This window comes from Lipophrys pholis, assembly GCF_963383615.2.
Source record: "Lipophrys pholis genome assembly, chromosome: 11".
NCBI lineage: Eukaryota > Metazoa > Chordata > Actinopteri > Blenniiformes > Blenniidae > Lipophrys > Lipophrys pholis.
In genome coordinates, this window is record NC_137631.1 from 4667056 (window position 1) to 4682619 (window position 15564).

General features: G+C 43.6%; 1 protein-coding gene across 1 annotated transcript in view; it reads left to right on the forward strand.

The window, feature by feature from the left end:
• The window catches only part of lrp5 (low density lipoprotein receptor-related protein 5), a 71986-nt gene that overhangs the window by 21036 nt on the left and 35386 nt on the right, over window positions 1-15564 (forward strand). The window contains exons 2-10 of the mRNA XM_080474870.1: window positions 1026-1226; window positions 1336-1552; window positions 3147-3215; window positions 3328-3456; window positions 8345-8541; window positions 8942-9073; window positions 13507-13595; window positions 13682-13900; window positions 14871-14959. Coding sequence (XP_080330996.1) covers window positions 1026-1226; window positions 1336-1552; window positions 3147-3215; window positions 3328-3456; window positions 8345-8541; window positions 8942-9073; window positions 13507-13595; window positions 13682-13900; window positions 14871-14959 — 1342 coding nt within the window. The remainder of the gene's footprint in view (window positions 1-1025; window positions 1227-1335; window positions 1553-3146; window positions 3216-3327; window positions 3457-8344; window positions 8542-8941; window positions 9074-13506; window positions 13596-13681; window positions 13901-14870; window positions 14960-15564) is intronic.

Genomic DNA, 15564 nt, shown 5'->3' on the forward strand with positions numbered 1-15564 from the left:
AGCAGTTTTTTGTCATTTTTCTCTGTCATTCCTTAAGAGGGCAGTGAATCTCAATCTGATGCTAGATGAAAAACAATACTGGATCAAGTCTACATTTTGGGTAATCTTAGGCCTCGTTTACACGACAAGGTTTCCAAGTGAAAAAGCAAAACTTTCATGGCATTTTGGGTGTTTGTTTACATGACAATGGTGCTCGGACAACACAACGTTTTGAAAACGCTCAGGCTCCATCTCCATGTCGACGGAGGAAACGTTGCTACTGCACATGTGCAGCGTGGCCATAGTAAATAGTTCTTCTGCACATCTGAGAGTGTCATGACTCCCAGTCCAGATTCTCCTGGGATTTGGTGGCTTTATAGTTTTATAGTTGAGAGTCACTGTGATAACAATCCAACTTGGTCATCTGTCCATACATATGTCCAAGTTTTCCCTTTGTTATTGTTTAAAGCAACAACCACCAGCCCCCAACATGCCTTTTTCGGCTGTTTTTGTGAAAACGGACACCGTTTTTCAAACGTTGCCGTATAAATGCGAAATATTTCTGAAACAAAAATGCCAAAACGATGCGTTTTCACCTGAAACGTTGTGTAAACTGGACCTCAGTCTGAGCCAACATGTTCCTGACTTGAAATCACACAAGTGAAAGAAAACAGACTTTCTCATTGTGGGAGTCACAAGAGAATTCCTCACTTCCTCACAGTGGTAAAAAAAACTCAAATTAAAATCTGTTTTTTTGTTGACGTTGTTTGTTTCTCACGTGTTTGGAGCCAAATATAATCACTTCTGTTTATCTGTGTTCAGGAGGAGAAATCTCTTCCTCCCCCAGTTTGACTGATTCATCAGTGTCTTCTGGTTTGACAGATAAACAGACTCATGTGTCGGCTGCAATGAAAGTTAATGCTGTGCTTCCCAATAATAACATCCTGGATGTGTTTTTCAGCCGGTGCTGATTGCAGGGGAACGCTGTGATGGTGAAAGGTTTTTGCAGGGATTGATTCAGATGTTTTATGTCTCTTCCTCCCCAGGCTCACCTCTTCTTCTGTTCGCCAACCGACGGGACGTGCGGTTGGTAGATGCGGAAGGTGTTCGCGGCGAGTCGGCCATCGTTGTAAGTGATTTGGAAGATGCAGCGGCGGTGGACTTCCTGTACACCGAGGGCCTGATATTTTGGACAGATGTCAGTGAAGAAGCCATCAAACAGACACACTGGAACCAGTCATCCAACTGTAAGACTGCTTACTGGAGATTTCTACACACAGAATCTCAAGTGTTCGTAAGAGGCTCATGTCTGATTTGTTGTTTTTGAAATCACTTTTTCCACTTGTGTGCCTGCAGCCCTGAAGGAGGCTTTGGGAACAGGCCAGACTGTGGTGGTATCGGGGTTGGACAGTCCTGACGGGCTGGCCTGTGACTGGCTGGGTAAAAAGCTCTACTGGACAGACTCGGAGACCAACCGTATCGAAGTAGCAAATCTAGACGGCACCTCAAGGAAAGTTCTGTTTTGGATGGACTTGGACCAGCCCAGAGCCATCGCCCTCAACCCTGCCCAGTGGTAACTACACACACCATACCGACACATACTACGAACTAGGGATGCACTGATGACACTTTTGTAAAGGATGAGTACTAACTTTTAGCTCCTTGTCGATACTGAGTGCTTACTTACCTACTTATTAGATGTCGTAAAGCTTAATTCATACTCAATACACAAACGATACATGAAGTCTGTGCATTGCCGTGAACCACCTCCAGCAGCCTTGACGCCTCTAGTGTACTACTGTGTTTCCATTACATGGAGAGGAGTGCATAGATGCTTCTTACTGCCCTTCCTGATTTACACACTTGGTTTTCCACTGGAGAGGTGATCAATCATCTGATAGGCTGATAAGTAGACAACTTCTGCACAGTATCTTCAGAGTGTAAAACAGGAACAGTAAAACAAAGTTCTAGGCAGATATGGGGAAAGTATGATTTCAAGCGACAGCATTTATTATAGCATAACGTCAGTCCATGAAACGTACAGGAGGCATATTTGTGTACAAATCTAATGATCATAGCAGACTATGTGAGGGGAGGGAGGGGGGGGGGGGATATCGCCTCTTTATTGTTGTTTTGAAATTTAGTTGTGGTCATTTCTGTACTGAAGCGTTATTTTAATAAATAAGATTTTAGACATTGTTATGAGGGATGCATCGATTCAAAATGCCCTAATGAACAGCAGTTTTTTGATTTAGAAAATTATTTAGTATTAATGCTTTGCAGACCACTGTGTGTGTGTGTGTGTGTGTGTGTGTGTGTGTGTGTGTGTGTGTGTGTGTGTGTGTGTGTGTGTGTGTGTGTGTGTACAAAGCTAGTTTGTACAACACCAGCAACTAAATCAGTAGAGACATTTTGACGAGCAGCGTTAGAATGATGTTGCTCATTAGTTTAACTGTTCAGTGGACCAGGAGGATTTTACTCTGAGCCGTGCTACATGCTACATGCTAAATGCTACATGCGACATACTACATGCGCCATACTACATACTACATGCTAAATACTACATGCGCCATACTACATACTACATGTTACATACTACAGACTACATGCTACATGCTACATACTACATGCTACATGCTAAATGCTACATGCGACATACTACATGCTACATACTGCATGCTAAATACTACATACTACATGCTCCATACTACATACTACATACTACATACTACATGCTACATGCTACATACTACATACTACATGCTCCATAAAGAGTTTCGGGGCTCAGACAGCAGCAATGCTACCTGGTACAGGTGATTAAAGTATGACTGATACACTCATTAACGGTGAGCCCGCTCCCTCTGTCTACACTCTATAGTACGAATAGTGGGTAGACTCATGCTCGGCACAAGCCTGTTGAGGTGTGTGTAATGTTGACAAACAGGCTGGTGGAAGAGATTCATGTCAACGCATAGCCTTCAAATATCGTTTGGGAATGCAGTATAAATCAGGCTTAATGGCATTCAATAGATAGTTATATTGCTACTCACTATCGGCAAGTAGTTAAAGGTTGATACTTGTACTCGTCCTTCTAAAAAGGACCTTCAGTTGTGACAAAGCGTGAAGTTGTTTGTTTTATTGACGTCTTGTCTTTTTCCCCCTTCCAGCTACATGTACTGGACTGACTGGGGTGAGGAGCCCAGGATAGAGCGAGCTGGCATGGACGGCAGCAACAGGTACAGCAGTTATAAACCCGTCTCTGTTCACTGCAGCATCAGATACACAGTATCAGTAATGCATGTGAGTGTACAGTGTAGGTTTTTATGTTGTGATTTCTTTGGTTATCAGGAAAGTGATTGTGAATGCGGACATATACTGGCCGAACGGCCTCACCATCGACCTGGTGGAACAGAAGTTGTACTGGGCTGATGCCAAACTCAGCTTCATTCATAGAGCAAACCTGGACGGATCAGCACGGTACGGAGCTTTTATGGATTTCATGTTTGCGTATGCTCGGGAATGACTTTGGATTCATGACTGGAGGTGGTTTACAGTTTCGGCCCCATTTACACGACAATGTTTCAAGGGGAAATGTATCGTTTTCATTTCACGTTCACACAGGAACACAAAAGAAATACTGAAAATTATATTGTTTTCATGTTTGGCCACTAGTGGGTGCTGTTGAAACGACACACTTTTGCAGATAACAATATGTTTTAACCTTAACAATGGGATTACACAGACATTTGTAGGGACAGACGACCAAGTTGGATTGTTGTTACAGTGACTGTCAACTATAAGACGACCAAGTCTCAGGAGAATATGGACTGGGAGTCATGACACTCTGGAGGAAAACATTGTTCTTATTGTCCATTTACTTGCAAATGTACAGAAGAACTACTTCCTTCAGCCGTAGGGCGCAGTAGCAGAGTTTCCGCCTTTTCCATTGAGACAGAGTTGGAGCGTTTCCAGAAAGTTTGCATGTTTCCACAGAAACGGAGTCGGAGCGTTTCAGTTGTTTTTTCACTGGTTCCGAACACCGTTTGTGTGTAAACGGACACACAAAATGCAACTAAAGTTTTACGTTTTCACTTGAAAAGGTTGTGACGTAAACGGGGCCTCAGGAAGGCATACATAAAGCAGAACAATCGACAATCCACCATCCATAATTCATACAGGATGAGATGTGCATATGTAATTTAGTTAATGATAATGACTTGGACACATTTCCATGAAGTTGCAATTAGCTACTGTATTTTACTGACCAGCCTTTCTGTTTTTTTGGAGTGGGCTCTAGAATAAAGAGCACAAACTGGGATTAAAGTAAAATTATGATTGAAATTTGTTGTGAGAGTCAAGCAAATTGGGCGAGAGGTCCTGGGTTCAATTCCCGGACGAGCCCTTCAGTCATCAACCGTGATCCTTTGTGTTGGCCCTTGGCTAGCTCAGTTGGTAGAGCATGAGACTTGCAATCTCAAGGTAGAGGGTTCATGTCCCATGCTGGGTGCTGCCTTCCTGTGGGTTCACCACCCGCAGGAAGGTTCTTAATCAGTGCAATGTGATCTGGGTGACAGTGCTCAGACTGCCACCCCCTGTGACCTGGAAATGGATAAGTGGGAGAATTCCTTGGACATTTCTGGCTGAACGTGGCTGTATAGAATTATATCAGGATATTGTGGTGCTTTAAAGGAATCTATGAAACATTTCACAACAGACACATATCAATGCTCAACTGAAACCTTGAGAGTTTTTATTGTGCTCAACTTTGCTTCAACTGGAAAAAGTGAGGGGGGAGAGAAAAATAGCTGCGCAGACAGGAGAGAAGAAAAATAGAGCGAGGTCCGCCACACGCACAAGACAAACAGAGCTGGAGTAAGGAGGTCCCAGCCAGGGCACGCACACACACACACACACACACACACACACACACACACACACACACACACACGCTCGCAGCTGGGTTTTTTTTTTTTCCTTTAGTGCAGCTTTCAGCTTTCTTCTCCACTTCCATCATTGTGTCGTCCTTTTACCATCAGGCCAAGAAACTATCATAGTACAAATAACTGAGCTTGGAAAGGTAAGGAAGCACCGATACCGATACCAGTATCTGGTATCAGGTCAGATACTGCACGGAGTACTCGTACTCATTAAAGATCCCCAATACAACCCGGCAAGTATTGCATGACGTCGTCCGTCAGCAACGTCAGCAGCAGGTCGACGAGAGAGCAGGAGCGATGTCAGTGGTTTAAGATTCTTTGATATTACTGAGAATGACAAGAGTAAAGCAGAGTGTAAATCATGTTCTGTCAAAAGAGAATAATAGTTTGTACAACATCAGCAACTTCATCACCAGAGACATTTGGACCAGCAGCGTTAGCCCGATGTCGCTCACTAGTCTAACTGCTCAGTGGATCAGGAGGATTTTACTCTGAGCCATGCTACACGCTACACGCTACATGCTACATGCTAAAGAGTTTCAAGGCTCACACACCAGCGATGCCACTTGGTACAGGTGATTGAATTATGAGTAATATTCTCAATAACAGTGAAATTGGTCACTCAGTGGACATTCTTCAGTACACAGTGCAGTGCGTAGGTAGATGCTATGCTCTGCCGTGTGGTCGCAGTAGTATACTGGAGTAGTATACTGGAGCAGTATACTGGAGCCTTCAAGGCTGTTGGAGGTGTGTGTAGCATCAGAGGCTGTGTGGAGCTGGTTCACGGCAACACATAGTCTTCACGTATCTTTTCATATGGAGTATAAATTAGGCTTAACAGCATTTAACAAATACTGGTAGCAGGACTCAGTACACGTTAGTGCCACGGGAATCTTTCTCGCAACGTTGCCTAAGACCTTTTAAAACGAAAAGTCTAATAGATGATTATTTATTGCTGCATGTGATAGGCAAGTTTGTGGTGTTGATTTATCCTTCCTGTACAGTTCATGTCTGGATGTAAAGTGTGCCGCAGTCCTCAACACGCTTTCCATGATCACTCACATTCACTCATTCACACACCAACTGTGATGCTGCCATGTGAGTTGCAACCACACCTTTAACAGAGACTTTGAATTGAGTTTCTTGCTCAACAACGCTTTCAACTTATGGATGAGTGAGATGAGGGATCGAACCACCGACCTTGGGATTGGAAAGCTATTTTTTTCCAAATTCGCTTCTCTCACGACACACGCGTTCAGAAATGAGTGAAAAAGTGTTTGTATTCTGGTGGAGACCAGTGTTGGTGTGGAGAAATGTTACAGGCAACTCATTTTTATAGAGATTGTTGTACAGTGCGGCTGAAGTGGAGGGATTTATCTGAGCCAAGATGTACACTGTTTGATGATGTTGGATGTTGCAACTGCTATTCACACTGGTTTATGCTTTTTGCACAAGTCAGCACTTTTGTGTGGCCACAGCACTCATCGTGCAGCCTCAGAATAATGTGATTCCAAGTGTCTCAGGAACATTAGATATTCTGTTACCACATTACACCTCAGTACCGCTGCTTTGACTGTTTTTGGGAGTTTTTGAGCCGCAGAGGAGGCAGATCCATGACTCATCTTTTATTTTTTTGCCGATGGCATTTGGCACAGATCATCTTGTAAATGGCTGCTTGCACTCTGCCTTTTCTCTAAAGATTTACGGAGTTACTACCATCGCTATTTTGTGTCTAACTAAATATCGAGGAGGCGGCGAATCTCCCCGTTTACACAGAAAACGTTTCAAGTGAAAACGGATAGTTTTTGTGGTCGCTGGTTCAGAAAAGCTTTGCGTCTACACAGCAACATTTCAAAAACTTTGTTTGTTTACACGAAAACGGCGGAGAAGCTGAAAATACAGTTAGCTTGTTGGGCCACTAGTGGGTGCTGTTGGTTGTTTCTGGAATGAAACCACGCAAACATGCGCACAAAGAACAATACGCTATAAATATTAACAGTGGGCGTAAATGGAGATTCGTATGGAAACACAACCAAGTTGAATTGATAGTCTGGGTGACTGTCTGTCAGGAAAATACCTTGTGAAATCTCAGGAGGAGACAAAGTTCAGAGAAATCAGACTGAGCAACTGAAAAGATTAAAAAGCATTTAATAAGGAAAAAACATTTCGACAAGGGAACAAGTTGCAAGCACAGCCTGATCTTGGTAGATTTGTCCAAAGATGTTTCTGTGCAGCCCCTTTTTAACTAAGTCAGAATAAACTATTAAATCCGTGTGCAGACAACAGGCAGTCGTAAACGGAATCTTGTGTTTCGGCAAAGCTAAGACAGTCGTAAAAATTCCCAATCCTCCACAATTTCCTCGGTTCTGCCTTGTTTTGAAAATATCTCAGTGCTCTTAGATAATGGTCTTTGCTAAACAGTGCAGAGGAAACATCGTCTTTAACAAGTAACAACATCACATAATCACATTTTTCTTACAGTGTCAACTATAAAACTACCAAGTCCCAGGAGAATATGGTCATGGCGCTCGGGAGGCCGCCATTGTTGTTATTGTTGCCATCGTGCATGTGCAGAAGATCTATTTACTACGACCATGGGGCACTTGTGCAGTAGCAATATTTCTGCCGTCTACATTGAGACAGAGCTCAAGCATTTTCAAAAAGTTGCACTTTGCCAACTTACATGGAGACAGTTAGAGCGTTTTTGAAAAGTTGCGTTTCCACAGAGACAAGATTTTTCGAAAAGTTCCATCTTGGAAGCCACTTTCAAAAAGTGGCATTTTCAGTGGCTCAGAGCACCGTTGTCATGTGAACGGACACCCTAAACACAAGGAAAGCTCTCCCCTTTTCCCTTGACAATGTTTTGTAAATGGGGCCTGAGTTTGGCCAGGGTTGTTTGTGTTCTCCTTCACCATATGCAAAACCCACCCTGCATTGAATCGTACTTCATTCGCCTTCTCCGCTTGACTTTGTAACAAAATCTGAGGACCACTGCATCAGTTCCACTGCTGACCACCTCTTTAAGCTGTTGGAGTTGGAGCCCCATTTACACAACAATGTTTTCAAGTGAAAATTGCTGAATGTTTATCGCATATTGTTCCGTGTGTGTGTGGCTTTAACAGCGCCAACTCGTGGCCCATCTTGCTAACTACTTTGATTTTCGCATTTCGGCCATTTCCGCGTAAACAGACATCAATGTCAAACGATGTGTTTTCACTTGGAACCTTGTGTGAACGCTTCCCATATCACATACAACTAATATCATGCATTTCTACCAAGTACCGTTGGGTTGGTTTTGTTTAGTTCAACGTAATAGTAAACAGTACAGTGAGTCTTTTTTCAGGACTTGTTAAACGACTGATACACATGAGAATATTTCTCCTCAGACTGCAGCGTAACGTAATCCAATTCTTTCTTCCGTTCTGCAGTGAAACGGTGGTGGAGGGCACCCTGACCCATCCTTTTGCCCTCACACTGTCTGAGGACACTTTGTACTGGACCGACTGGCAGACGCGCTCCATCCACGCCTGCAACAAGAACAGTGGGGACAAAACCAGAGAGATTCTCAATGGGATTTACTCCCCGATGGACATCCAGGTTCTGGAGCCTTACCGACAGCCTTTCAGTAAGTCAAGCAAGTTTACAATACAGAGGAAGTCATGAAATGCTCTGATATAGAGCATTGTGGTGACTGATGAAGGTGCCATCTCACCATTCACAGGTTTTTGAGTAAAGATGTCCTTTCAGTCATGAATTTCACATGTGGTTTTGCACATTTTCACCATTTGAACAGTCTCAAAGTGCCTCATACTGTTGATCACACTCACACACGTTCACACACCAGTGGTGATGGCTGCCATGCTCAGTGCTTGATCTCCATCAGGAGCCACTGGGGGTTCAGTGTTTTGCTCGAAGAAAGTTTGACACAGTCAAGAAAATCCAACTTAACTTTTCATTCTCTCTCTCTCTCTCTCTCTCTCTCTCTCTCTCTCTCTCTCTCTCTCTCTCTCTCTCCATCACAACAGTCCGGACTCCCTGTAGTTACCAAAATGGAGGCTGCAGCCACCTCTGCCTCCTCTCTCCGGTCGAACCTTTTTACAGCTGCGGCTGCCCCACCGGAGTCCAGCTCAAGCCCGATGGAAAGACATGCAAGCCAGGTACACCAATTCATTTCACTGGTATGACTAAACCGCTGGCATCAGGTTGGACTTCTGTTGTTAGAGTCGTACTGTCACAATCCGCCTTGACACAACAGACAGTTTTCCTGCAGATTTAGACTCTTTTTTGACCATTCTGATCTTTAATTTGTAACTTCAGCTACTCGCCTTCATCGTACCAACATACCCGATTACAAAAGGTGGCTCTCCTGGGGTCCTCTGGTTCAGTATTTGTGTTAATGAGCAGTTTAACGGCGGGTGTACTTAATGATATGGCTTGTGAGTTTAAGTGAAAAGAGAGGTATTTGTCGTCTGTGTAACAGTGTGAAAATGATGTGATTGTTTGTAAAGTTAAAGCAGCACAAGACTAAACACTTCAGTGCTGACAAAAAAAACTAATTATGAGCTAATTTGTTTTTGGAGAAGGTCTTTTAGCTTCTAAAACAGGGGGGTCAAACAGAAAGGGCGACAGTTCTATATGACACCTGTCCACAAGAGGCTCCGCTCCGGCCAACCCACGAAGAAAATTGTAGCAATTTCAAAGAAATTTAAAATTGGCTTTTTCTTGAGATTGTTGTCATTTTGGGAAGTAATTTGTTTGGTTTTGTGGGAAAAAAAACCCTAACATATTATATGATAAGTATTCTCTGCGCCACAACAAAGAAAAACATTAAAGTTTGAATGTAAAGGTTAATATGGCACTATTTTACTGGTCCAGCCCACTCAAGATGAAATTGGGCTGTATGTGACCCCTTGACTAAAATGTGTCTGACACCCCGATCTAAACCTGTGAGCGGGATCTTTGTCAAACGAGTTGGAATAGCGTGGCCCCCACCCAGCTGCACATCCCTCTGTGTGGGCCGTTGCTGACCCACGTCACCGTTGTCTTTGGTGTGCGTCGGGATAAGTGGGCACGGTGTGGACCAGCTGAAAAACAAGTTAAAAACGGGCCTGTGTGGTTGCACTGTGGAGCTCGCGCTGACGGGCGGCCATGTTGATTCCCACGATGCTAAAACAATGGAGCCTTATTCTGCGAAAACACAACAGTGTGTCAGTTTGTCTCTATTAGCCTGCGTTCTGTGAACGTATTACATGTGAATGAAGCATGGCAACCAATCACTTAGCCACCGTTCACAATAAAAACAACAATGCTCTATTGTGTGAGCCTATTCAACTGTGTGTGTGTGTGTGTGTGTGTGTGTGTGTGTGTGTGTGTGTGTGTGTGTGTGTGTGTGTGTGTGTGTGTGTGTGTGTGCTTCTAATTTGTTTTGCTTGGCTGGTTAAATTGAAGGCGTTTGTTATTGTGCTGGAAGCCGAGAGAGAGGGGGAAAGTGTGTGTGTGTGTGTGTGTGTGTGTGTGTGTGTGTGTGTGTGTGTGTGTATGTATGTGGGTTTTCAGTGGTATTTGTCTCAGAATGAAGTCAAGTGAAGAAAAAATGCAGAATCAAACACGTTTTATTCTCTTGTTGTCTGATTGAACAACTTCGTATCAAATACGACCGGTGCCAAAGCAGCGAGATGATTTGGGTTCGTTGTGAGATGAAACTATGCACAAATAGCAGAAGTGTGTGTTTATCAAGCTTTCCATTATTTACTGCCAATTTCATAGGCTTTCGTAGTCTTAATATTTCTGCTTTACGGTCATGGCTTTGATTTTCAGTTCAGTTATGAAAGTTATTCATGAAATGAATCAAAGATGTGAAAAAAAGTCATTTGGTAAAAATCAAAACACATTTTCATTTTGAATTCCTGAAGTCAACTCATGATGTGAGCACGTCGCAATCAACCAGCAGCCAAATGCAGCGGATGATAACTCAGGACCGAAAGAGCCAAAAAGTGATATTAGTGATGAGCTTGGCTCTAATTTAAAATCTGCTGGCACAGCCGATAATGTAATCATGGCCAATTACGGAATAACTTTGGACATTTTAAATGTAATAAATCCAAGAACATACAGACTTGCCAAGAGTGTGATGAAATTACTGAGCCAATATGATAGTGACATTTTGCCAATCGTACAGTAAGTTATTACATTATTGAAATAGTATGACGAAAACCTTTGAAACACAAACAAATGATTGCAGTCAGTATTGTTGTACATAAATAGGTCTGTGTTTCTTAGAAATAAACCTTGTTTTCTCTTTTCACACCGTATCAAAAATAGTTGATGGCATAGTTGTTGATATTTTTTCAGGACAATATTGGATTTAATACAATTGAAACGGCCAAAATTGGCAGGTTCAGTATTGGTTGTGACATTTTTACTAGGGATGTCCCGATCACACTTTTTTGCCCCAGAGACCAATCCGATTTTTCAGAACTGAGTATCGGCCGATACCGATACTTTCCCGATCCGATACTCACATTGCTATTGCAAATATACTCAATAGTCTATTTTTGGAGCAACTAAGAACACGGCTCAACACGAGGCTTCAGGGCATGTAGTACACATGCCAGGCCTTTAGGGGCGCTGTGACTCACCAAACACAACAAAAACGCAGAATAAGACAGACCACATTGAAATTTAGAAGTAGACATCATAAACACATAAAACACTATATATAACTCTAGTTTTATAGGTCTATGGCCCCGCTCCGTCTGCTTCTAGCTTCTGCAGCTCGACCGGAGCTTGTAGTCCCTGATTGTTGTGGTTATTAGGGGACGTTGCGGACCACGGTGGGGGGAGGAGGGGGGCGATTACGTCATCTTTTTTTCCACGGATGATCGTCTTTGCTGAGTGTACTCATGTTTACTTTTTAGATTTCTTATCAAATTAGTTGTGTTAAACGAAGCTCTGGTGTTCCACCTCTCGGGACTGTGGTGAAGCAAATAGTACAACTGGCCGCCGTACTGGTTTCGTTGTCAACCTTAAAATACCTCCAGACTGCTGACATTTTATCCACTCAATGGCTTTAGGCTGCTAACGGCAGTTTACGGCAGGTCGCAAACGGGGCTCGCTTTACGGCAGTTGACGTGAAAAAGTTTTGTTTTTTTTGTTTTTTTTTAGATCGGCGGGGTGATCGGCTGGATTTGCCGATCCCGATCACTCACAAATCACCAATATCGGCCCCGATCCGATATGTACCCATCGGATCGGGACATCCCTAATTTTTACCTCAGAAAAATTGAATCTCTAGAATTTAACAGTATAACATCATGGCTGGCTTGGCGCTCATATTTATTTATTAGTGACAGAAGCAACAAAGAAGCACATAAATTGCCCTTAGTGGGACAAAAGTCTGCTGCCTACAGTTTGCGATAATTGTGAGTTAGCAGAGCAGTACAGTGGCAGATCTGCTGAGTGGTCATTGGTCGACGCCTTATGTGTTGAAATGTTGCTGGATCTCTTTGTCTTTGTCTTTGACTGTGAGCCTGTGAGCCCCAAACCTTTTTATGAGGAGTCAGCTGCACGCAGTCGACAAAATTTACTCCTTTCCCCTTAACGACAGAAGGGTTTCATTATCAAGAGACGGGGAAAAAACAAGCCTGAAACAAACGTGAGCGCCATTAAACCGTCCATCGATTTAAAGTGTATACACACTTAAAAGCCCGTGAAGAAAATGAAAATCTGCCAACTCCTGAGGAGTGAGCTCGCCCCGAGAGGAGCTGCTGTCCAGCAGGATAGTTGTGATGCATCAGAGCTCTCCGCTTGGAGGCTGCGAGCTGAAGAGAGGCTCATTGTTGGTCAAATTTAAAAGTCAAAATGAAAGAAAGAGGATTAGAAAAGGGAAGGAAAGACATTGTCCTTCAGACAGGCTGAAATTGGTCTCGGCGGAGTGGAGGCTGCACAGCCGTTCATGAGCAACGGCGGGTCAGTTATTTAGAGCCACTCGATCCCCTCTGCTCAAAACCAACCCAGAGAAGTGAAGTCTTTTCACGTAACGTCCAGGTACCTCCGCAACCCCCCCCCCCCCCCCCCCCCGCTTCAGTACTGGACGACGCTGAATATTCAATCATGGGAAACAGCCGTCAAACATGACGCCCGCAGGACCAGAACTGGCCGGTCAGAGGCTCCGATGCAGCCAAACCACCAAGAAAATTCTAAAATGACAAAGAAAACATCGATTTGTTAACACATTCTTTAAGAGCAACGACACGACCCTGAGACCTGAGCGGAGGTATCTGTGACGCCGCCACGAAAGTTAGCAAACTAGCATTAGCCTCAAAGCCATGCTGTCAGGGTGAGTTTGTAAAAACACCCATAATGCACCACTGTAGGAGACGATCTTTTTCTTTCTTTTTTTACGTTTCACTGAATTTTGCAGCAGAAGCTTTCAATAAAATTGACTTCATTTTGAGATGGCAACTCATTTCAGAGAACGCAGACTTCTTCAAAACCCGCACTTTGACGTCACAACAAGGAAAAAGTTCAAAACTCAAAGGCTATAGTGGCATCGATAACGTTGCTTCATAAAGCTCTCTGGGTTGTGCAGGTGCAGAGCAGGTGCTGTTGCTGGCCCGACGGACGGACCTGAGGAGAATCTCACTGGACCTCCCAGACTTCACTGACATTGTCCTGCAGGTAGACACGCCGCCACTTCCTGCTGCAATCGTGTCTTGTTGGAATCCGACTCTCAGGTGCTCATAATGGCTCTGCTGTGTATGCAGGTCGACGACATTCGCCATGCCATCGCGATAGACTACGACCCGGTGGAGGGTTACGTCTATTGGACAGACGACGAGGTCCAGGCCATCCGCCGATCTTTCATCGACGGCAGCAACGCCATGGTGCTGGTTACCACGGAGATCAACCACCCCGATGGGATTGCTGTGGACTGGGTGGCCAGAAACCTTTACTGGACCGACACCGGCACCGACCGCATCGAGGTCCGTCTGACACTCCCTGGAGGACTGTCGTGCTATTTCAAAACTATCTGTGCCAAATCACCGTGTGGTTTACTGTGTGAAATTCATTTTAAAACTCAGTAAAAGAGACGATTATTTCCCTCACTTTACACTCATTGAAATTCTCCTGAGGATGTTTGACCGTCCAAATCAACATAACACACCTCTAAACTAGGGTGTTTTTGTAGTTCTGCTTAGTTTATGTATATTTACCAAACTTTAAAATTTATGAAATTTAGCGACGGTTGACATTTTCTTCTTTACTGTTTAACCAATATAGAATTGGGTTCGGGTTTCAAAGGGTTTTCATCGTTTTCAAAGCGTTTGTGAAATGAAAATACAAAAACCATGAGTTTTCATTTGAAATTGAATTGTGGTGCGAACGGGGCCTGTTTGGACAGACTACTGAGGGACTGTCCAGGGTGTGTCCTGCCCTCGCCCCGCGAGCCTGAACAGGATCAGCAGGTTAGAAGATGCTCGATGCAGATGTTTCTGTTTCTGACATTTATTTATTTTTTATGCATCTTTAACTGTGTTACCTTATTTAGCCACTTTAAGCAACTTCCATCATTTTAGCTGGTGGAGACGGTTTTGGCATCTCAGCAATTTTATCTCTTTTTGTTTTTTGGAAGTTATTTAGAGATAGTTTTCCAAGAAGTGCAGAGGGTTAGAAAGTCATTTATCACCTCCAGTTAAAGGCAGCAAGCAGCTGAAGACTATTTTAGTTCAAAAACTAATGAACCGTCTGATTCAGGTGTCCCAGTTTTCACTTCAAGCTTCCAATAAATGTCTCTGTGAAAGAAGTTTGCTTCCACTGGACACAGCTTTGTGAAAGATGCACGGAGCCGCGACCGATCGGCTCCAGAGCCACGTGTTGCAGACCCCTGGGGAAGGTAAATATAAACTACATTTCATTGCGTGTTAACACGGGACTGTCATGTGGTGTTTACAGGTTACCAGGCTGAATGGAACCTTTCGGAAAATTTTGATCTCGGAGAACTTGGATGAACCCCGAGCCATTGTCCTGGACCCTGTTAACGGGTAGGTGTCTAATTTGACTCTCCCAGGAGGGCCGCAGTGGCTGTTCAGGACACTGAGGTCACGTCTATCTTTAGTCAAGGAGATTGAAGGAGGAGGAGGCGGGGGGGAATGTACATTACATTCAAACAAACCTCAACATGACTCTTGTGTACAAGACTGTTAATATACATAATAATATGGTCGGTGTGGGAAACTAAAACTGAACACTATAACAAACAAATCTGTTGCTTTTGATAAATCAAGTAAAGTCCCATTATTAGTAGTGGGTGTCATTCCCCTTTAGGAATGTATTTAATTATCTTAATTGCCTGATAAAACAATAGCACACACATATAGCGACGACACGGGGCGAACCTTTGTTCGTCCCACAAGAGAGAAAGTTCAGTGTCACAGCAGCAAAGTGGACAGAAACGTTTTCAGAGGGCGATATGTCATGGTGTCAAACACATTTTAGTTTCGGGGCCACAAACGACCGAATATCATGTTGCATTATGCAGATTTTTACAAACTTCATCGCTGACGTCTCAGCTCGAGTCTCAGGCCACGTTAACATGTACCCAGGTTTTTACAAAAATGGATTTGTCCCTCTCCACGTTTACAACAAA